Source organism: Aquarana catesbeiana, linkage group LG01, assembly GCF_042186555.1.
Source record: "Aquarana catesbeiana isolate 2022-GZ linkage group LG01, ASM4218655v1, whole genome shotgun sequence".
Classification (NCBI taxonomy): Eukaryota; Metazoa; Chordata; class Amphibia; order Anura; family Ranidae; genus Aquarana; species Aquarana catesbeiana.
Window position 1 is genome coordinate 201,315,204 of NC_133324.1, and position 23,636 is coordinate 201,338,839.

At 42.4% G+C, this 23,636-nt stretch overlaps 1 protein-coding gene across 5 annotated transcripts in view; it reads left to right on the plus strand.

The window, feature by feature from the left end:
• TNFAIP8 (TNF alpha induced protein 8) overlaps positions 1–15,856 on the plus strand; it is a 150,399-nt gene extending 134,543 nt beyond the window's left edge. For 4 of the 5 annotated variants that reach the window (XM_073624671.1, XM_073624672.1, XM_073624670.1 and 1 more), the window contains exon 2: positions 14,597–15,856. In XM_073624671.1, coding sequence (XP_073480772.1) covers positions 14,597–15,165 — 569 coding nt within the window. In that variant the 3' untranslated portion in view covers positions 15,166–15,856. Of the gene's footprint in view, positions 1–1,193; positions 1,285–14,596 lie in introns of those variants that run through there. The other variant, XM_073624669.1, reaches the window with a different exon arrangement.
• Positions 15,857–23,636: the final 7,780 nt, after the last annotated feature.

The window sequence follows — 23,636 nt, forward strand, 5'->3', positions numbered from 1 at the left end:
CACTTTTCATACCAGGTGCTCCAGTAAATAGGAATCTTGGGGGCGCTGCATGATCCGTACCGCAGTCAATAGAGCTGTCTGATAGTGTCTGATGACGAACTACCCCATGAATCGCTATCACTCAATTCTGCAAGTGATTCAGTATCGCTGTTTTCCAGCACGTCATGAACCGCTTTTGACTTTGAGGCACGCTTTTTTGATGCCATGGTCGTTCTCCAGTTTCCAGGCAGAAAGTACAGTAAAACTGCAGGCAAAGGCACTGGACAAGGCACTGGAGGGCAAACTGAGGTCAGTTTATTTGATACAGTAATGTAATCCAATAAGATTACAATGTATGGTGTGTGTTGTGATTTAAATTTTTTTAATCTGCTGCCGGTTCCACCCCCCTACGTCGCGACACTTGCAGGGAAGGGAAGTCGGGAACACACAGAGGATCAGACAGAGGATCCGGCTGCCGTACACAGCGGGAGAACATCGCGGGATCCCGGGGACAAGGTAAGTAACCTTTTCCAGGATCCAGAGATACAATCCCGAGTGTGGCTCGGGGTTACCGTTAATGCTACTGAATTTTCACCCCGAGCCACACTCGGGAATACTGCCAAGGAGGTTAATTAAAAAATCACCACATTGGTTACAAATGGAGATGATCAAAACCTGGGTCAGATGATCACATGTGAATAGAGCCATAGCAAGTTTTTGGCTATTCAGATCCGTTATCACCAGTGACACTGTGCATGGAGTTTGTATTTTCTACCTTTTCAGCTTATGTCTAAATTGGCCCTTGTGTACAGGATGTGTCTGACTCTGTATGTCTATTTTTAATCATTCTGGAATGGACATTAGATTTGAAAACCCTTTGGAGGGCTTCTGTGAATGTGGGATTCAATATTGACGCTGCTAATTATTATTAAATTCTGAATTAACATAAGCAGGCTTACTCTGGGTACTTACTAAGTGTTGACAGCTTAATCTGTTTTGTTTTAGCTTTCTGACTGCCAGTTCATAGTGAAGCCAGCGAATAGTACGAAGTGTAAAGGGACGGGAATCCCACTTGGTTTCAGGAACCCATAGAGCACACTATAGAGCACATTTGCTGTTGTTTTACGCCAATATTTTATTGAATACAAATAACGTGTTATGGCATTTTGTTTACGTGTGACGTCTTAAATTCTTCTTTCCATAGGGTGACCATAATTGGCCCAAATGATGTTCTGACTTGCACCTACTTACACCTAATATCTATATAAGAAGGACGAATGAAAAGTACAATGTGCGCACTGCATAGTAAGTGTGCTGAATCTGAGTAGGTTACAGTACTGGAGCAGCTCCTTCAAGGAAGGAGATATCTGCTCACCCATTGTTCTCAGCAAGATATCTACCTATGTATTGGCATCCTTAAGGTGTATCTAAACTCAAAAACAAAAGTGTAATATTACAGCATACCACGACATGTACGTAGGAGGCACAATTTTTTGCAGGCCTTCATTTGTAAACTATGGATCCTGCCAGCATCACATTAGATATCCTAGGGTGACAAGCCTCACTATAGTGTCTTGAGGAGCAGTGTTGTCACTCACAGGTAATATTCATTGATTCTTCTTTTTTTTTTTTTTTTTTTTTTTTTTGCCCCAAAGAAGCACATTTTTCTACTGGGAAGCTTCAAGTGACACGACGCTTGGGTGTGACTGAGCACCATAGGCTGCAATGGGACTAATCATGTTGATTGATAAAACTCTTCTAGAAAAGAGCTGCAGATTGCTCAGGGGTGAACCAGTGTTGAATAAGCAGCTTATTTTGAGTCGTGTTTTAGAACTTAATAATGGGAGTAACAGTGAGGAGGTGTCCTGTAGTTTGGCGGTGAACTGGGCAGGGCTGATAGCAAGGTTTTCAATTTCTGCATAGCTTTGCCTGCTTACTAAAAGAAGTTGGGTTTCTGGAAAAATACCAGGCTTTATTTACTCTTATTGAACATTTATATATAAAAAAAATGCAGTTTTATATTAAAACATAACTGGGATTGAAGAAGCAGCACAAGGAGCTTATCGGGTGTGCTGCAGTGCCCTCGTGCTAACAAGTGGCATGATAGGCTCAGAGAACAGAGTAATAACAAGATGAGCTCAGCAATGTTGACAGGAGAGAGGACGCACTGCATATGCATGGAGCTCTGAACAAGGTCAGCAAACTTCTCAGTGATGCCGGGGCATCCCTGCAATGGCTAGCTTGTCCAGTGACAGGGCAGAGCTATGCAGAACATTATGACGGGCTAGAACGGTGATGGCGAACCTTGGCACTCCAGATGTTTTGGAACTACATTTCTCATGACGCTCCACTACACTGCAGAGTGCATGAGCATCATGGGAAATGTAGTTCCAAAACATCTGGGGTGCCAAGGTTCGCCATTACTGAGCTAGAATGTGGAGCATGAATGGCCTACAAATATTGCAGATACATTATTCAAGATTTTTAAAAACTGCTTAGTTTGTTACCTACTGGGGCTTCTTAACTTGCACAGGCGCTTGCTTATTTTTATTATTTTTTTTTACAATGGTGAACTAACCTTTTAAGCTCTCTAATTTAAAAGTCCGGAAATATCTTCTCTGAATTCCAACTCTGGCTGGTCCCATAGAGCCTACAAACAGTATAAAAGTTGAAATATTGCCATGAATATTGAAAATGTTTAGTTTTGTTTGTGTCTCAGATTAAAAACAGTTGCTGTTGTTTTATCTCTGGAAAGCTTCTTTGGTTCTTGGCTGGTCTTCAAAGCACTGGCGCTAATAAAGAGAAAAAAAAACACACAAATATGTAAAAAAAAAAAAAAATCATACATGGTATTTGAAAAAAAAATAAAATCTGTTTTGTTGTCTTTAAAGAATGGATGCGCTGCCATGGGATAAGACTGAATATACTACTGCATCCCATAGTGACGAATTGACTGGGATGGGTAAATGGAAACTAATATGATCATTATAGGTTATTTTGTGCCATAGATTTAATGTAAAAAAAAAAAAAAAAATAGCTTTTTATGGCTGTTTGATCCTAGAACAACTTTTTTCAAATTTAGCCAAAACAGATCCCATCTCCTCAGAGCTTGGGGCTTTGAGTGCATAGATATGGGATGTGTGTCAATATTATACTGTTTGGTAGCGGTGCACTGTCCTGGCCTAATTGTTTTTGGGGAATAATCTGGATTTAGCCAATCGCTATTGTGTATAGCAGTGTTTCTCAACACCAGTCCTCAAGGCGCCCCAACAGGTCATGTTTTCATGATTTCCCTCAGATGAAACGGCTGTGGTAATTACTAAGGCAGTGAAACTGATCAAATCACCTGTGTAAAATAATGGAAGATAACTCTGAGGGTCTGACTGTGTTGATGAGGGAATTGAGCAATTTTCTTTCCTACAACTATGGGTTGAAAGAAAATCGCATCTGTGCCTGGCTTTAGTGATAGGGGCTATTTTCAGCCATTAAGAACTGTCATATCTACCACCGGTGAAAATTAGGGAAAGGGAAAGTATGTTGTCTAATGTATAATATTTTATTTATTTATTTTTACATTTTAAGTGAACCTTGCATTTTTATTTATTTTTTTTTTTAAATTTGTGTGCTATGACCTTTTCCACAAACGCAATGTAAAAGATGAACACTTTGGTAGGTCACTATCTCCTATGTATTGTGTATATATATATAAGATTGTGAATTCGGTCTTTTAGTGCTGAGCTTCGCTCACAAACATTGATACACTGGTAAATAGTGGGTACAGGGGTCTTGTCAATGTCATGGCCTGCAGAGAGATTCAGATTACGCTGTAGCTGTACTTTTGGAAAACTGCAATGCTGGAGTGCACTGTATTTCAACACAGGAAGTGTACAGACCCAAAATAGGCTGCTTATTCTACACTGAGGATCTTGATGTTACAGGAAACATGGTTTACACTAACATTTTCTCTTGGAGGCTTAATTTTTTTTTTTTTTCTTTTAATGTACTCTAATCCTATAGCGAAGCATCATACAGCATCCCACTTGGAGATGGACAATGACACAGGAATGTATAGCATCCTTTATATCCTCTTATTCATGCCAAGGATGGTGCTGGCATGCAAACAATGAACGTTTCATGAAGTCTCTGATTACACCAGCCAATGTGAGCATGCACATACATGTGCTTGTTTCTAGACTTTGTGTGAGCACAGAATAGACAGCCTTTGTTTCCTGTAGAAATTCTGGTCATCAGACCACTAGCAGAAGTGTTGTACGATTTGTATTTTGGGACAAATGGAAGAATGAAGCAGCCAGAGAACAGCTGCTGATGACAAGTGGTTACAAGTGGGTTTCCTTTTGAGCTACAGTTGTATTCTTAGAGCAGAGTAGTACATAGGGCTCTCTGTCATGGATGCATGGCTATTATGGTTGTATGTGACAGTTGTTCAATCACTTGGCAGATGATTAAACACATTGGATACATTGCATTTTCATGTTTTCCTAGCTATACCCCCCCTCCTTCAGGCTGAAATACATGATACCATCAGAGGCACCAAACCCTAGAGTCATAATTCATCTAAAATTACTGGATGACTACAACCGTGTTGGCAGTGAATTAGCTGCAGCATTCAATAAGTTGAATTCATTATTCAATTCACTTATTAACAATTACTAACATGTGCATACAACTTTAACAGTAATACAAAATTAGCTCCGTCATCAACACTCAAGCTGTATCAGAAATAAAACCTTAAACCAACTGAGCAATTATTATCCAATAATCCGATACAGCAGCATAAGAGAATGAAGGTTAAGGAGCTTGTTTCTTCAGCATTCCAGTCTATTGCAACTGCAGAACATACTAACATATACCCACCAGGCAGAAGCATGCAGGAGGTAATGACTAGGGCTTGTACTTCAGTGGCATACCTCCATGCACCAGTGAAAAAACAGTTTATATTCAATTATACAACAACCTTGACACTGAAATTAAGGATCTGAGTGAGGGCTGCCATGGTCCAATGGGGGAGCTTGTCATATTGCAATACCCCATAATGGCAACGTGAAAGAAGTTTGTTTAAAATCTTTGCTAATTTATTAAAAATGAAAAACGAAAAAAATCACATGTACTAAGTATTCACAGCCTTTGCCATGACGTTCAAAATTGAGCTCAGGTGCATCCTGTTTCCTATGATCATCCTTGATTGGAGTCCACCTGTGGTAAATTCAGTTGATTGGACATGAATTGGAAAGGCACACACCTGTCTCTATAAGATCCCACAGTTAACTGTGCATGTCAGAGCATAAACCAAGCTATGAATTCCAAGGGATTGTCTGTAGACCTCTGAGACAGGATTTTATCGAGGCACAGATATGGGGAATGCTACAGAAAAATGTCTGCAGTATTGAAGGTCCCAATGAGCACAGTGGCCTCCATCATGGAAGAAGTTTGGAACCACCAGCACTCTTCCTAGAGCGGGCCACCTGGCCAAACTGAGCGATCGGGAGAGAAGGGCCTTAGTCAGGGAGGTGACCAAGAACCCAATGGTCACTCTCCAGCGTTTCTCTGTGGAGAGACGAGAACCTTCCAGAAGAACAACCATCTCTGCAGCACTCCACCAATCAGGCCTGTATGGTAGAGTGGCCATATGGAAGCCACTTCTCAGTAAAAGGCACATGACAGCCTGCCTGGAGTTTGCCAAAAGGCACCTGAAGGACTCTGAGAAACAAAATTCTCTGGTTTGATGAAACAAAGCTTGAACTCTTTGGCCTGAATGGCAAGCGTCATGTCTGGATGAAACCAGGCACCACTCATCTGGCCAATACCATCCATCCCTACAGCGAAGCATGGCAGTGGCAGCCTCATGCTGTAGGGATGTTTTTCAGATGCAGGAACTGGGAGACTAGTTGAGATCGAGGGAAAGATGAATTCAGCAATGTACAGAAACATCCTTGATGAAAACAAGCTCTAGAGCGCTCTGGACCTCAGACTGGGGCTAAGGTTCATCCAACAGGACAAGGACACTAAGCACACAGCCAAGATAACAAAGGAGTGGCTACAGGACAACTCTGTCAATGTTCTTGAGTGGCCCAGCCAGAGCCCAGACTTGAACCCGATTGAACATCTCTGGAGAGATCTGAAAATTGGCTATGCCCCGACACTCCCCATCAAACCTGATGGAGCTTAAAGTGGTTGTAAACTCCCCTGAGACATTTTTACATATAGGTAAGCCTATAATAAGGCTTACCTATATGTACTGAAAATATCTCCTAAATGCGCCGTTTAGGAGATATTTACCTTGAAGTGCGCCGATTATGTCATCGGCTCGTGCGCAGTGAAGAAACGGCCCTCTGTGCCATTTCTTCTCCAGCGTGTGCCGTGACTGGCGGCTCCCATGGGCATGGGTAGGAGTGACTTCATGCGGCTCCAACCAGTCACAGTCCTTGGCCCTGGAAGAGGGGTGAAGATGGATGCTTCCACCAGCAGGGACATCGCGGGCTTCGTTTTCAGGCACGTGCCACATAATGGGCTAGTATGAAATGCATACTAGCCCATTATGCTTTTACATTGCAGGGGAATAAAGAGGAGGTAAAACCCATCAGGGTTTACTTCCTCTTTTAAGAGGTCCAGCAAAGACGAATAGGACAAAAAACTGCCCAAAAATAGGTTTGCCAAGCTTGTAGCATTATACTCAAAAAGATTTGAGGCTGTAATTGGTGCCAAAGGTGCTTCAACAAAGGCTGTAAATACTTATGTACATGTGATTTTTTTTTTTTTTTTATCTATTTTTTTTTTTTTTTTTTAAATAAATTTGCAAAGATTTCAAACAAACTTCTTTCACGTTGTCATTATGTGGTATTGTTTGTAGAATTTTCAGGAAAATCATGAATATAATACATTTTGGAATAGGCCTGTAATGTAACAAAATGTGGAAAAAGTGAAGCGCTGTGAATACTTTCTGGATGCACTGTATATCTGGAAATATTAGTGGTATGAAAGCCATACACTCTATCTTTTTTTATTTTTTTTTTACAATTTTTGTTGTATTGCTGTAGCCCTGATGGAGTGAGCTCTAGTCCCTGAAACACATTGTATTGTCTTCTACTTGATGATGTAATACAAAAAAATATATATATATATATGAAATATTGATCCATGGAGTGGCACTCAAATCCCCTTAGTATGTGAATGCCCCCTCACTTCCAAGCCCACCCATTGATTGGAACAGAAAGTAAGGGGAAACAGACTAACTAGACAGTGGGCAATAAAAACCAACAGGGGTTCAAACTCTTCCTCACTTTATACAAAGCTAAAAGGAGGAAAAAATGGACTTTGAACATCTACAAGATTCAGCAAGGGCTTCCTGGACAAAGCCATCATGCTGGGCCCTGTAGTCTGGCACCATGTCAAGAGGCTAATGGTCAATTTTGCATATTAGAACAAACACCCCTCCAGGATGCACAATATTATTTTAATAGTATAGTAAAATACAGACTCTGCCGATTTTTCTCCACAATAAAATGCTTTCTGTGAATATACCGCCACTAACTCTACTCTGATCTTTAGGCTGTCTACAGCTAAAAATATTTTGAGTATTTTCAATGCATTCTTGTGACAGAGTAAACAGGTGAGCAGTGGTTTTATTGTGCACACTTTACTGTTCGTTAATAGGTAGTGTGGGAAAGGTCCTCGCTTTATTTACCTTGTTTATTGCCATTGGTTGTCATGTATATTTATCAAGCCTGGGAATCTTAAAACGGGCTTGTGTTCTCCTGTACACATTGAACATAGAGATTTTGACCTTCACATTTGTCTTCTTGAATAAGCTTCGTACTTTTCCGCATCTAGTCATTTTTGGAGTAATCAGGACTTGCAGTATAGATTGTAATCTCTGGTTGTACTTTGTTGATATGGTGACACAGCTAGGCATGATGGCTTTCTAACCAATATTTTATTTAAACATACTGATGAATAAATTAAACCTTGTATTTAATAAAGTGGGCGAGACTTTGTGTATGTAACCCCTAAGGCTTCATGTACACTTGAACTATTTTGACCACCGGCTGTGGGAAAACGCAAAATGCTGCAAAATCGTGCCGCATCTCTCCTAACTGAAGCAGCTCCTAAACGATCCTAAAAGCCTATGTGTACATGGACACACGGGCTTTTATGGAGTTGAGTTTAGGAGCTTTGGCAAAAAAAAAACGCCAAAAGCTCCTAAACTCAGGCTTAGGAGCTGCTATTGTACATAACCAGGTATTAGTAGTCTTTACATACTTCCTGCCCTACAGTGACAACACTGCTTCTTCATATATACGATATATTCGACTGTACAAACAAATGGCCACTGCCCTTACCCAATAACTGGCCTTTGCAGCAAGAAGCACATGGAAGGGCAATGCATGCAAAACAAAACCAGAGGAATTTCCTGCTCAACTTACCGACCAGCCTGCAACCAACCAAATTCTGTCTAACAGTATGCATTAAAAAAGGGGGTTTAGTCTGTACACATTTGCACATACATGTGTAAGCTACAGAGCCCCGTCAAGGCTCCCCATTTTCTGTAGTCCTAACTCTAGATCGGCTGTGTCCAATCACAGCCCAGAGCCCTGTGTTGACAATCAACACAGAGCTCTGTACAGAAGGAACAATCTCTCTTATCCTTTCAAATCAGGGATGAGAAACAAAGTTCTTTAGTAAAAAGCAGCAGGTATTCTACATTGTTAGGCACACACTTAACCCCTTGATCACCCTAGATTTTAAACCCTTCCCAGCGAATGTCATTAGTACCGTAACAGTGTATAGTATTAGCACTCGTCACTGTATTAGCGTCACTGGTGATGTCTGTGTCAGCCCCCCCAAACTTCAGTTATGTCAGATTGCCCACCGCCCTATCACAGTTGCATTATAAGTCGCTGATCACCGCCATTAGTAGTATAATATATATATATAATATATAATATACCGTAGTTTGTAGACACTAAAACTGTTATGCGAACCGATCAACGTACATTTTTTGGGGTTTTTGTTTTTTTCCACACAGACCTAGAATACATTTTGGCCTAAATTTGTGAAGAAATTATATTTGTTTTTATTGGATATGTAATATAGCAAAAAGTTTTGTTTTTTTGGTCATTTTTTGTTTATGTATCAAAAAATAGAAAACCCAGTAGTGATCAAATACCACCAAAAGAAAGCTCTATTTATGGGGAAAAAAAAATACATTTTGTTTGCGTACAGTGGTGCATGATCATGCAATTGCCAGTTAAAGTAGCGCGGTGCTAAATGGCAAAGATGGCCTGGTCATGAAGGGGGTTAAAAAAAAAAAAAAAAAAGCTTCCGGTGCAGAGGTGGATAACTGGCATGGATCATGATCGGATGTTAACAGATACGGAGGAACCACAACTCCAAGAATGTCCTTTGACATGATATTGAAACCCCCCTCAGAAAGCTTAAAGTTGTATCCTGTCTTTATGTTCCCCCCCTTTTTTTTATTTTTTTTAAGCAGTGCAAGCTCAATAAGCAAACATGCCAGAACTCCTGTCTTGCTAAACAACATGTTGGATTTATGTGTCTAGAGTACCATCTGGTGCACCTGCTCTGCTCTCTCTCTCATTATTCAAACATATAAAGGCTTCTGACATTCCATTTAATGGATCATTGTGGTGCAGCTAGTATATAGCTTATTCAGCAGTGCAATTTCCTGTACAACTCAATTCTGAAGAAGTGAAACCATACCAGGCCTTTCTGTTGCTTGCTTGCACAAACCGAATGAATCTACAAGGGGGAGGGGGACGCTGTTGGAGTAAGTCAGTAAGAATCCATGTGCACTCTGCCTGGTGGTACTGATGTTGTATTCTTCAAGCAGTGTAGATATAGCAGAGCGATATCATTAGGTTTGCAGGTAGAGTGTTTTGTTTCCCTGGAGACACATCTAAAAATGGTCAGTTAATATACACCTATAAGGGCAAAAATATGCAGACTTGCTCCTAACCCCCATCTATGGCCTGCCTTCTACTTGTAATCATTAGCTTTTGTTACCCTCAACCCGACCTGCTGCATATGGAAACCTTTCCCAAAAACCTGCTTTTACTGCGGCTGTGCTGCAAAATAGACTTGCCATATTGGACAGTCAAAGACTGCTAATTTATTTGGCTGCCCAAGGTTTTCAGTGAGACGCAAGCTAGCATTAGAGAGACTGCCCAGGGTCACCACGTTGTAGACTGGCACTAAAATACTCATAGATGATGGCTGGATTGGGTACCATCAGACACCCGCTAGCTCACTGCACTGCGGGGGCACTGTCAGCATCTCCAGAGACTCGTCGCCCCTCTTCTTAAAGGTTAAGTTTCTCTTTTTTTTCTCTCTAAATTCCGCTCCCCTATGTACTAATATAGCATTAATGTACTACTTTTGCAAGAATAAAACCACTTTCCATTTATTCTACAAACACACATGCCTCACTCTCTTTATAGCTGTTTAAAAATACTGCTCGATTAAGTCTGCCTTCCTTCCTGGTCAGACTTTAGATCATAACACTGGAGGGAGTTGACCAGTTGAGGGTAGATAATGCAGGGTTGTGTGATAATGAGACCACCTGGTCAACTCCTTCCTGTGTCATGACCTAAAGTCTGACCAGGAAGTAAGGCAGAAGTAATGGATCAGTGTTTTTAAACTGCTATGAAGAGAGTGAGGTAGGTGTGTGTGTAAAATAGAAAGCGGTTTTATTTTTGCAAAAGTACATTAATGCTATATTGGTACATAGGGGAGCTGGAATTTAGGGGAAAAAAGGTGAATTTTGCCTTTAAGCCTCGTACACAGGATGAGAACATTAGATGAATGACCATCCATTTTTTCTGCATGCTAGTCTCATATAGAAAATGAAGAGGTTACTAAACTTATGAATATTCTTGTACAACAGAATACAACTTCAGAAGTGATGCAATGTGGTGTTTTTGCATTGTAATGTATTCTTTCCGAGCATGCCTGTTGGTCTTCTGATTTTTTTTTATTTTTTTTTTCGAACAAATACTGTACTGATTAAACGAAAATCGGTCGTTCTGGTATCGTACAATTTTTTTTTTCCGTGTTTTTGTTCCTTCATGAAAATTTCGGATAAACTATTGTGATCGGCTTTCGAAAGATACTGATTCTAACTATCAGATTATCATACGGTCGCTTTGGAAGCGGTATTTTTTTGTCTGATTTTCTGACCATGTGTACTAGGCACAACTGATCCCGTGTGAGCTGTGGTTTCCATTAGCATGATGTAATGGAGGAGATGAAATCAGATGCATAGTTTGTGTCATTGCTGCTACTGAGTAGTTTGCGCACATCTGCTGTGCTGCAATAAAATAAGTAGGTAGAAGTCTTTAATCAGTAGGCAGTATCCATGGATTGCAAATTGCAGGAAAATGTCAAATGTGGGGGTTCTATCTAGCATTGTCCTTTTTTTGTATACTCTGAAAATGTCTTAGCCATGCTTGTGGTGATGTTTTTCTCAGGAAGTGAGTTTGCTGCTAGGGGAATAAGAGGAAGTTTCTTGGTGAGGACTTGTGAAACAGCAGATTGCATTTACTACTCACCTATGTCTTTTGTAGATAGGCTTTTGCTTTTTCAGAGTGTGATGATGGTGTGAAGTACAACAATGAACAAAATCTATGTATTCTGACAATCACAAAGATTTACAGAATTTTGTCCTGCAGCAACTAGTGTTTACATTTTCTATAGAAAAAAGGGAATGCCCCTGTCGACCCACTGAAAATGCTTATTACCTGGCTGTCCTTGCTAGTTTCTGGCTTACTGATCCAAATAAAGCCAGAATATGATGTCAGACTGCTGATTTAAAACCGTTGTAGTCACTGGTCAAGCAGAACTATGAAAAACAATTGAATAGGCATGATAGGAGAAATCGGCAAAGGCAGCCTGCTTATTTCTCTCCACATTGGTTTCTTGAGGTTACAGCGTTCATTCTGCTCTCCATTTTGGAATTTTATGCAGATATGACAGCAAGTGTCAGGAATGCACCCACATTGTGCTTTATGGTGTGCAAATAGAATTGTAAAATGTATTTGTATCAATGCAGCAAGGATCACATACTTCCAGTATGCACAGGGTAAGGCTTCAATGTGCACAGAAAAATACAGAGAGCTTGTACCATTGTCTTTGTGTAGAAGAGGGATCCCCCATCTCCTCATATCTATAATGACAGTGCTTGCATTGCGCTGTGTAGCAGTTGTTGCATGGCAACACTTTACAGAAAGAAACCGTAGTCGTCTTTTTTTTTTTTTTATATCCTTGCACAAATAAGTGTTCATTTATGTGATCATGCTTGCACAGCCCAAAATGTTCTCGAAATAAACAGAAGTGAAAAAAAAAATGTTATGTAAGTGTATATTGTACTGCATGTGCATTTTCAGGTTTCATTTACAGGGAAAATAACTGAATACAAAACCTCATCACAGAAGTTCCTTTTTCACTGAGGTTGATGTGATATAAAACCCATACTGGCATGCATTAGGGCAGGTTAGATCCTCTCCATATTACATAGAACTGTGTATAAAGCAAGATAATAATAGTACTGGAAGTCACTATTTCATTTGAAACTCAGGTTATTATCATAGTGGCTGACCTACTAACTTCTTATAGATCTTCAGGACTTAAAGCGGAGTTCCACCCAAAAGTGGACCTTCCACTCATTGTACTCATTCCACCCTCTGGTGCCACATTTGGCACCTTTCGGGTGGAGATTGGGACAGCATACCTGTCTTTAACAGGTATGCTTTCCCCACTTCCGGGAGCCTCAGTGGCGGGCATTGACGTCACAGCTGGGGCTCCCTCCTCCTCTTCCCCTTGTCGCCGGGCCAGTAGGAGAGAGGAGTGGAGCCTCATGCATGTGCAATAGGGTTCCCAGCATGAAGCCGAAAGGCAACACTGCTGGGTTCCCTCACCCGCAATGGAGGTGTCATGCACCCGAAAGCTGATGGAAACAGCTGGACTCCAGGACAGGTAAGTGTCCGATTATTAAAAGTCAGCAGCTCCTGTATGTGCAGCTGCTGGCTTTTAATTTTTGCAGCGGTGGGTGGACCTCCGCTTTAAAGAATGTTTCCCCAACATTTCATATTCCTAATATGTGCCTGCTGTACCATGTACTTGTATGAAAAATATCCTGTTCTCTTTGTATTGCTTCCTTTGTGTGAAATGCCTAGAGCTGCTGTCAGTCCGTCCTGCTTTCCTATTAAAAAAATAAAAATTAAAAAAAACTGCCCTCACTAGGCATGTCTGTGTACAATATTATCACTCTTGGTGTCACTAGCAGTGTCAGTGACCCTTCCAGATAGGGTCTGTTAGCGCCAGCTTGTCTGCCACCTAATCGCAGTCACATTTTAAGTCGCTGATCACTGTCATTTACAGTAAAGCATCTTATTGCTGCGTAATATTCAGTATATCTACCATAGTTTGTAGATGCTTTCATTTTCTCACAGACCAATTCAACATTAATTTATTGAATTATTTTTTTTTTTATTTTTTTTTTCCCCAAAGACCTGTAGCAGAGTACATTTTGGGCTAAGTTTATGAAGAGATTTTCGTTTTTTTGGTGTGTGTGTTTTTTTTTTTGTTTTATAATAGTACAGTTTGTCTTTTTTAGTTTCTAATAATAAAAAAACGCTGCTCCTATTTGTGTGTTAAAAAAAAAAAAAAAAAAAAAAATGGGGTGGAATAAATTTAATTTGCGTACAGTGCTGCATGACCGCGCAATTGCCAAAGTATCGCAGTGCTGAATAGCAAAAAATGCTCTTGTCATGAAGGTGGTAAAACCTGCCGGAGGTCTAGTGGTTAACGCCAATCAGATTTTCCTTTTTTTTTTTTTTTTTTTTTTTTTTTTAATGCAGGTTACAAAAACAAAGATAATGAATGTGGTTGTGGGGTCCACGCGGCTGTTTTTAACTTTTGGGTTTGTCCATAGCAAAAAGTCCTCACCCAGCTTTTAAATTACTAAAGCATTGTATATGTGATGTTCTTAATACATTTGGCCAGTTAAAGCTTTTGTGAATGTTAACCAGATTAAATCATGTATCATTAAAGTGGTTGCATTCTGTGCATTAAAATAAAAAGCCTTCTGTGTGCAGCAGCCCCCCCAGCATCCCCTAATACTTACCCAAGCCCCATCTCTGTCCAATAATGTCCACAAGTCCCTCAGCTATCCAGGACTCTTCCTCCTGATTGGCTGAGACAGCAGCGGCGCCAATGGCTCCTGCTGCTGTCAATCAAAGTCAGTTAGCCAATCAAGAGAGGGGACGGGGCCTGAATGGACACACGGCGCTGCAGCTCGGCTTGGGTGCCCCCATAGCAAGCTGCTTGCTGTGGGGGCACTCGACAGGAGGGAGGAACTTGGAGCAGTGAAGAAGGACCCAAGAAGATGGGGATCCAGACTGCCCTGTGCAAAACCACTGCACAGAGCAGGTAAGTATACCATGTGTGTTAAAAAAAAAAAAGACTTTACAATCACTTTAAAACGGGTGTTGTCTTTCAGTAGAATAGTTAGAAAATAAATAAATAAATCTTTATTTTTAGTTCATGGTATTCATCATATTTCTTATTTTTTATTTTAATTCAGTGGCGACGGATGTTTTTAACTCCAAATATCTGGCTGTCCAAGCCCAAAAGAAGATTCTTGGCAAGATGGCGTCATCGAAATACATAGCAACATCCTTGATTGATGACACCAGTGGGGAAGTACTAGATGAGCTTTATCAAGTCACCAAAGAGTTCACACAAAGCAAGAAAGATGCTGAGAAGATCATCAAGAACCTCATCAAGACAGTGATAAAGCTGGCTGTCCTTTACAGAAATAACCAATTCAACCAAGATGAGATTGCACTGATGGAGAAATTCAAGAGGAAAGTCCATCAGTTGGCCATGACTGTGGTCAGTTTCCACCAAGTTGATTTTACATTTGACCGCAATGTGTTGTCAAAATTATTAAATGAATGTCGCGACCTTCTTCATCAGGTAATCCAACGCCATCTCACAGCAAAGTCTCATGGACGTATTAATAATGTGTTTGACCACTTCTCAAATTGTGAGTTTTTAGCTGCTCTGTACAATCCATTTGGACCTTACAAACCCCATCTTCAGAGACTATGTGATGGTGTGAACAAAATGTTGGATGAGGACAACATTTAGGACTCAAGAAAGGTGAAGTCCCTTTGTTACTTGCTGGAAATTGAGTTCGGTAACAGATTGCCATGTAGGAGAAAGAGACCACTTGTGAAGGAATGTTTAATCTGCTAATGTTAACACTGGAAACGGATTATTTTGTTATCTAATGACAGTTTCTGGTTCTCCCTGGGCCAATGTTACTGGGCAGTTAGTACATGCAGATAAAATTCCTCATACATGCTGGACATACAGTAGCTTACAAGTGGAAAGGAAATATCTTGAAGCAGAAATCTCCAGTTACGTTGGACTGTTACAACGGTCTGCCATAGGGGTAAAGCCATAAATGGCTATTTTCAAGGTTGCATGATGCAAAAGAAAATTGCACGTGTGTTTGCCTCTGTTGCTATGTAAAATATATTCTTTTTTGCATTTATATGATCTTGATAAGCAAATGAATAAAAAAGGCAGCTTAATTTTGCTTATTTTTCTAAAATCTTTATGTAATTATTATAGTCATGCAAATCTTGAATCTTGCGGTCATCAAAGTGCACTGCTGTGATACGTTGACCCAGTGCAATACAGTGATAAACGGTACACCGGTATTGACATTTACGGCTGTCTATTTCTTTATGCGGAAAGCAGAATTGCACTTTTCTTTTTGCCAGTCAAGCTGTCATCCAAGAAAATAAAAATGTATCCATTCAGAAGTTGAAAACTTGTGTTGGCCTTCATTAAAGCATGTTGTAGATTATTATTATTATTATTATTATTGTTATTATTATTATACAGGATTTACAGTGGGGACGGAAAAAATTCAGACCCCCTTAAATTTTTCACTCTTTGTTATATTGCAGCCATTTTCTAAAATCATTTAAGTTAATTTTTTTCCTCATTAGTGTACACACAGCACCCCATATTGAAAGAAAAACAAACACAGTATTGTTGCCATTTTTGCAGATTTATTAAAAAAGAAAAACTGAAATATCCCATGGTCCTAAGTATTCAGACCCTTTGCTGTGACACTCATATATTTAACTCAGGTGCTGTCCATTTCTTCTGATCATTCTTGAGATGGTTCTACACCTTCATTTGAGTCCAGCTGTGTTTGATTATACTGATTGGACTTGATTAGGAAAGCCACACACCTGTCTATATAAGACCTTAGTGCCGGTTCACACTACCGCGACTTGGGATCCGACTTGTCAGACCTCAAGTCGCCCCAAGTCGCTTGACATCTGAAAGTCCATGTAAGTGAATGAGAGCCGTCTATATGTACGCTACTGAAGTCACTCCGACTTCAGAAAAGGTCCCTGTACTACTTCAAGGCGACTTGTAGGCGACTTGTACCCATTGATTTCAATGGAAGTCGCCTACAAGTCGGATCGTGGTCTATAGTGAAGCGACTTCACAGGAAGAGAAGATGTTTTTTTCAAGCAAACCCCTCCCTCCCCCCAGAGCGGATTGTAGTTTGATTGGCCACTGGAAAGTCGCCTGTCTTGGAGGCGACTTGAAGTTGCCTTGTAAGTCGCCCCAAGTCGCGCTGAAGTCGCGCTGAAGTCGCGCTGAAGTCGCCTTGCTAAGTCGCGCTGTAAGTCGTGTTGCCCCTGTGTGAACCAGCGCTTACAGCTCGCAGTGCATGTCAGAGCAAATGAGAATCATGAGGTCAAAGGAATTGCCTGCAGAGCTCAGAGACAGAATTGTGGCAAGGCACAGATCTGGCCAAGGTTACAAAAAAATTTCTGCTGCACTTAAGGTTCCGAAGAGTACAGTGGCCTTCATAATCCTTAAATGGAAGACGTTTGGGACGACCAGAACCCTTCCTAGAGTTTAAAGCAAAAAAGAAGGGATAGTAGCGGGACTTTGCATAAGGCATGTCAATGAATGCATAGGCTAGTTGGTCAGAATCAAATTAAATTGACCTGAAACCAGTATTATATCTATAATTCGTGATGTAATGTCCATAGTTGTTCGTAAAGCCTGCAATACCATAATCGCAAAGGATTTTACAGATGTTAATGGTACAAAATAGTTTAATAATATTATCGTAGGACATACTTCAAAAATAAGAATACATCGTAGCACATAGTTAAGCATATACAGGCAATCAGACAGTAGACATAATTCGTACAATAGGTACAATTTCAGAAAAAGAATTAATCATATATAATAAAACAATATGTGCATCCATGAGTTGGTAACCCAACGCGTTTCTTGGCTTTCAACCAATCATCAGGAGTCAGATGCAAATTAACTAAAAATGAGAGCAATAAAACATCTATTAGTATACAAACAATTATGGATAGGTAGAAGGTAAGTACAAAGGAAACGTAAGTCTCAATGATACTCACAAACAATTCATTGGTCAATGACAACCAATGTACTGGGATTCATAAGTGGTCAGGGTCAACAAAGTCTCACCCGGGGTTGAGGCAGAGCACATTCCCCCAAACCCATGGGCCACAGCCGCAAGGAAGACCGGAGCATCCCAAAACCATCGCCAGGCGAGAGTCAACAACCAGGCCGCAGAGCACAAGGAAAGCTGTAAGGAAGGAAAGGAGATGACTGAGTGAAAGTGAAAAGGGATGGGAATGTGTGTGTGTGTGTGAGTTTTACATTATTGGTGTGGACAGGTCACAACTCCACTTTTGTTATATCCTTCCTAGAGTTGGCCATCCTGCCAAACAGCTATCGGGGGAGAAGAGCCTTGGTGAGAGAGGTAAACAAGAACCCAAAGATCACTGTGGCTGAGCTACAGAGATGCAGTCGGGAGATGGGAGAAAGTTGTAGAATGTCAACCATCACTGCGGCCCTCCACCAGTCGGGGCTTTATGGCAGAGTGTCCCGATGGAAGCCTCTCCTAGGTGCAAGGCACATGAAAGCCCACATGGAGTTTGCTAAAAAAACACCTGAAGGACTCCAAGATGGTGAGAAATAAGATTCTCTGGTCTGATGAGACCAAGATAGAACTTTTTGGCCTTAATTCTAAGCGGTATATGTGGAGAAAACCAGGCACTGCTCATCACCTGTCCAATACAGTCCCAACATTGAAGCATGGTGGTGACAGCATCATGCTGTGGGGGTGTTTTTCAGCTGCAGGGACAGGACGACTGGTTGCAATCAAGGGAAAGATGAATGCGACCAAGTACAGGGATATCCTGAACGAGAACCTTCTCCAGAGTGCTCAGGACCTCAGACTGGGCCAAAGGTTTACCTTCCAACAAGACAATGACCCTAAGCACACAGCTAAAATAACAAAGGAGTGGCTTCACAACAACTCCGTGACTGTTCTTGAATGGCCCAGCCAGAGCCCTGACTTAAACCCAATTGAGCATTTCTGGAGAGACCTAAAAATGGCTGTCCACCAACGTTTACCATCCAACCTGACAAAACTGGGGAGGATTTACAAGGAGGAATGGCAAAGGATCCCCAAATCCAGGTGTGAAAAACTTGTTGCATCTTTCCCAAAAAGACTCATGGCTGTATTAGATCAAAAGGGTGCTTCTACTAAATACTGAGCAAAGGGTCTGAATACTTAGGACCATGTGATATTTCAGTTTTTCTTTTTTAATAAATCTGCAAAAATGTCAATTCTGTGTTTTTCTGTCAATATGGGGTGCTGTGTGTACATTAATGAGGAAAATGAACTTAAATGATTTTAGCAAATGGCTGCAATATAACAAAGAGTGAAAAATTTAAGGGAGTCTGAATACTTTCCATCCCCACTGTATATACCGCCAACAATTTGGGCAGCACTTTACAACATAAGGGCAGACTGTACAGTTATAATACAGTTCAATATAGGAGGAATCTGAGGGCCCTGCTCGTTTAGAGCTTACAATCTAGGAGAACATACATGGAAAGAGACCAGAAACCAGTTTTCTGCAGTTGAGTTTTGTGGCTTCAAAGAAAATATACCTTTTTTTTACTATCACAGAAGTAAAATAATAACTAAGGTCCGCCAACCACCTAAAGGCTTAGTGAAGGTGTAGTTTATTAAATTTTGTTTATGTGCTAAAGTGAATCTCTCACAAACTTATCACAAAAACTACATATACATCTTTAGTAGCAAAGGTCAAATGATCAGTATATCCAAACAGGCATGCAGATCTCAACTTTTCCTAGAAAAGTTGAAGCTTGCCTTTCGCTCCTCCTTTCTCCTGAGATTGGCCATTTGAAAATTTTGGGTTTTCCCATAAATGTCAGAAAAGACCTCAATCCCCTTCATATAATTTCAGCTACCTATATCTGCATCTACTAATTTGTGTTTTTCACCAAATGTAGCTACTGCTTTATGCATATTGGCATCATATATCCAGGCAAAATTGCACACATTTGTGACAGATTTAGTTTAAATATAGAAACTACTTATGCCATCTCCATGATATGAAACGACAAAGAATGGGAACATGTCAACAAGTGAAATATCAGTTTTGGGTGGAATGATTCTTTAGAGTGAACCTGGCCCAAAATGTTTTTTTAAGATGGTAAGAAATATGAACTACAGACACATTGTGGTACATCCTTTAGTCCTCCAAGACAGTGGTCATCAACAGGCCAGGTTTGCAAGATAACTGAAATACATCACAGGTGATATCATTTGCTGGGCAGTGATTGCAGCAGAGGCGGCTCTAGGCTTTGTGAGGCCTTAGGCAAAACTTAAACATGAGGCCCCACTCATGCCCATAATAGGACAAATAATTCAAGCGATATAAAAATTAACTGTATAAGGAGGGTACAGGGTGAGGGTAAGTGGACACAGTACAGGGGGAGGGTAAGTGGACACAGTACAGGGGGAGGGTAAGTGGACAAAGTACAGGGGCAGGAGAGTACAGTGCAGGGGGAGGGTAAGTGGACACAGTACAGGGGGCAGGAGAGTACAGTACAGGGGGAGGGTAAGTGGACACAGTACAGGGGGCAGAAGGGTACAGTACAGGGGGAGGGGAAGTGGACACAGTACAGGGGGCAGAAGGGTACAGTACAGGGCGAGGGTAAGTGGACACAGTACAGGGGGCAGAAGGGTACAGTACAGGGGGAGGGGAAGTGAACACAGTACAGGGGGCAGGAGAGTACAGTACAGGGGGAGGGTAAGTGGACACAGTACAGGGGGCAGAAGGGTACAGTACAGGGGGAGGGGAAGTGGACACAGTACAGGGGGCAGGAGAGTACAGTACAGGGGGAGGGTAAGTGGACACAGTACAGGGGGCAGAAGGGTACAGTACAGGGCGAGGGTAAGTGGACACAGTACAGGGGGCAGAAGGGTACAGTACAGGGGGAGGGGAAGTGGACACAGTACAGGGGGCAGGAGAGTACAGTACAGGGGGAGGGTAAGTGGACACAGTACAGGGGGCAGAAGGGTACAGTACAGGGCGAGGGTAAGTGGACACAGTACAGGGGGCAGAAGGGTACAGTACAGGGGGAGGGGAAGTGGACACAGTACAGGGGGCAGGAGAGTACAGTACAGGGGGAGGGGAAGTGGACACAGTACAGGGGGCAGAAGGGTACAGTACAGGGGGAGGGGAAGTGGACACAGTACAGGGGGCAGAAGGGTACAGTACAGGAGGAGGGGAAGTGGACACAGTACAGGGGGCAGGAGAGTACAGTACAGGGGGTGGGGAAGTGGACACAGTACAGGGGGCAGGAGAGTACAGTACAGGGGGAGGGGAAGTGGACACAGTACAGGGGGCAGAAGGGTACAGTACAGGGCGAGGGGAAGTGGACACAGTACAGGGGGCAGAAGGGTACAGTACAGGGCGAGGGTAAGTGGACACAGTACAGGGGGCAGAAGGGTACAGTACAGGGGGAGGGGAAGTGGACACAGTACAGGGGGCAGGAGAGTACAGTACAGGGGGAGGGGAAGTGGACACAGTACAGGGGGCAGGAGAGTACAGTACAGGGGGAGGGGAAGTGGACACAGTACAGGGGGCAGGAGGGTACAGTACAGGGGGAGGGGAAGTGGACACAGTACAGGGGGCAGGAGGGTACAGTACAGGGGGAGGGGAAGTGGACACAGTACAGGGGGCAGAAGGGTACAGTACAGGGGGAGGGGAAGTGGACACAGTACAGGGGGCAGGAGGGTACAGTACAGGGCGAGGGTAAGTGGACACAGTACAGGGGGCAGGAGGGTACAGTACAGGGGGAGGGGAAGTGGACACAGTACAGGGGGCAGGAGAGTACAGTACAGGGGGAGGGGAAGTGGACACAGTACATGGGGCAGGAGAGTACAGTACAGGGGGAGGGGAAGTGGACACAGTACAGGGGCAGGAGAGTACAGTACAGGGGGAGGGTAAGTGGACACAGTACATGGGGCAGAAGGGTACAGTACAGGGGGAGGGGAAGTGGACACAGTACAGGGGGCAGGAGGGTACAGTACAGGGCGGAGCAGGAGGGCACAGTACAGGGGGAGGGTAAGTGGACACAGTACAGGGGGCAGGAGGGTACAGTACAGGGGGAGGGCAAGTGGACACAGTACAGGGGGCAGAAGGGTACAGTATAGGGACAGTAATGTATAATACGGAGCTGCTCTCGCAGATCCTAGCTATTCTGGCAGGCTGTCACTGGGGAAATTAAAGAAAAGAACATCCATCATATAAGTGTGTACCACAGTAAAATGTTATATAGTGTGAAGATACCAAGAATAATTAATATATGTACATTCCAAAGTGCTGGTACAATAAATAATAAGCATAAAACATACATGTAACACAAAAAAATCCAACAAAACTGTGCTGTGATAAACTTGTGCAGATATACTGCAAATTATTTGCTCGGACGTCAGATTCCCATCACCAAAACAAAGCACATACCATTTGCTTACCAAAAAAAATAGACTTCTTAAACTTATGAGGTCACATGCACTTGTCATCTGCTGGATATTTACAACCACTTCACTCAAAAAACAACACTGCAGGCATAGTAGCTTGGTCCGGTACCAACCACAGGGAACCCCGTAAATGCAAAGAATAAATCAATACCAGGACAAGTAAACAATTTGTTGCTTTATCCTAGTAAAGTTTGCTGTAAGTACATTACTTTAAGAAGGCAACGCAGTATGTCATGGTAATGCATACAGTACGTTTTATTCTTTGCATACACGGGGTTGCTGTGGTTGGTACCTGACCAGGCAGAGTGGTAAAAGGCTGCTCCTGGGAGAAAGTTACCATAACTGCGTTGTCACTTTTTGAGTGAAGTGGCTGTAAATATCCCGCAGATGACAAGTGCATGTAACTTCATAAATTTAAGGAGTCAAATTTTTTGGTAAACAAATGGTATGTGCTTTGTTTTGGTGATGTACACCGAAGTCTGTGCAAACAGCTTGCAGTGGATATGCACAAGATTACCACAAAACAATTGGAGTGTGTGTGTCTATATATAATTCTTGATATCTATTACATTGCACTTTAGGAACTTTCACATGAAGGATCCAATCAGGTCCACCTGTCAGTTTTTCAGGCAGACCCTCCATTCTCCTTTATGGAGCGGTGGATGTAAATGGACTTTTGTCCACTTACACCCGCCTACCTTCAATCCGGCCCAACAAAAACAAACTGAAGGGGGATCCATTATCCTCTGTCTAGGCTGATCAGGAAGAATGTCAGTTGGGTATAAACAGACAGGCGGTCCGTTTATACCTGACTGCCCATAGAGCAGTGTGGGCTGTGTCTGTGTCCACTTGACATAAGTGGTGCAGACGCAGACCTGTTAACCTCTTGCTCTGCTCAGAGGGTAGTCAGCAGACAGACTCCCCACTGAGCAAAGCAGAGTCTGTCCCAAGTGAAAGAGGCCTCATTGATGTCTTGTTTTGTCCCATCACCTTTGCTCTGTCTGTCCCCATGTACTCTCTAGCTGCCATCATCTCTCTTATTCCCTTGCTCTGTCCTTATATCCTCTTCTCTGCCCCATCTATCCCTCCTCTATCTCTAGATGGGTCCCTATTATGTACATGCAAGAGGCTGTGTAATCAGTACAGTCCGACAAGATACAGCACCTTACCTCTATCTTCCTCTGAGGATCCATGCCATTCCTGCTACTGTGTCTGCTGGCCCCTCCCTCTGGTCTCACTCGGCCCCTCCCCCTCCTCTCACTTACCTCCAGTTCACCAACGAGTATGCTGGAATGGAGGCGGTTCTGGTACCGCCCACGTGAGAGAAGATTCTCTTGGATAGAAGCTGCAACTGATCGATGTGCTGAAATGAAAGGCCATCATCTGCCTTTCATGTGGGAGGAGGAGGGGCCGCGGAAGCTAATGAAAGTTAATGTGGAGGCTGAATCTCACAGTGCCCAGCGCTGCATGTTACCGGTCTGATGTCTGCTTTGCTGAGCAGGTGTGAGCAGGGCGGTGCCAGCATAAGCACTTGAGGGACCGTCGGCTTCAGTGCACTGTGCCCCCCCTCTCCTGCCCCCCTAAGGTGGCCTTAAACTGGCGCCAGCGGCCAGCCCTGCTGAGGGGCTCTATCTGTGATCCGGAACTGTCAGCCTCAGAGGCGGCTCTCTAAGTA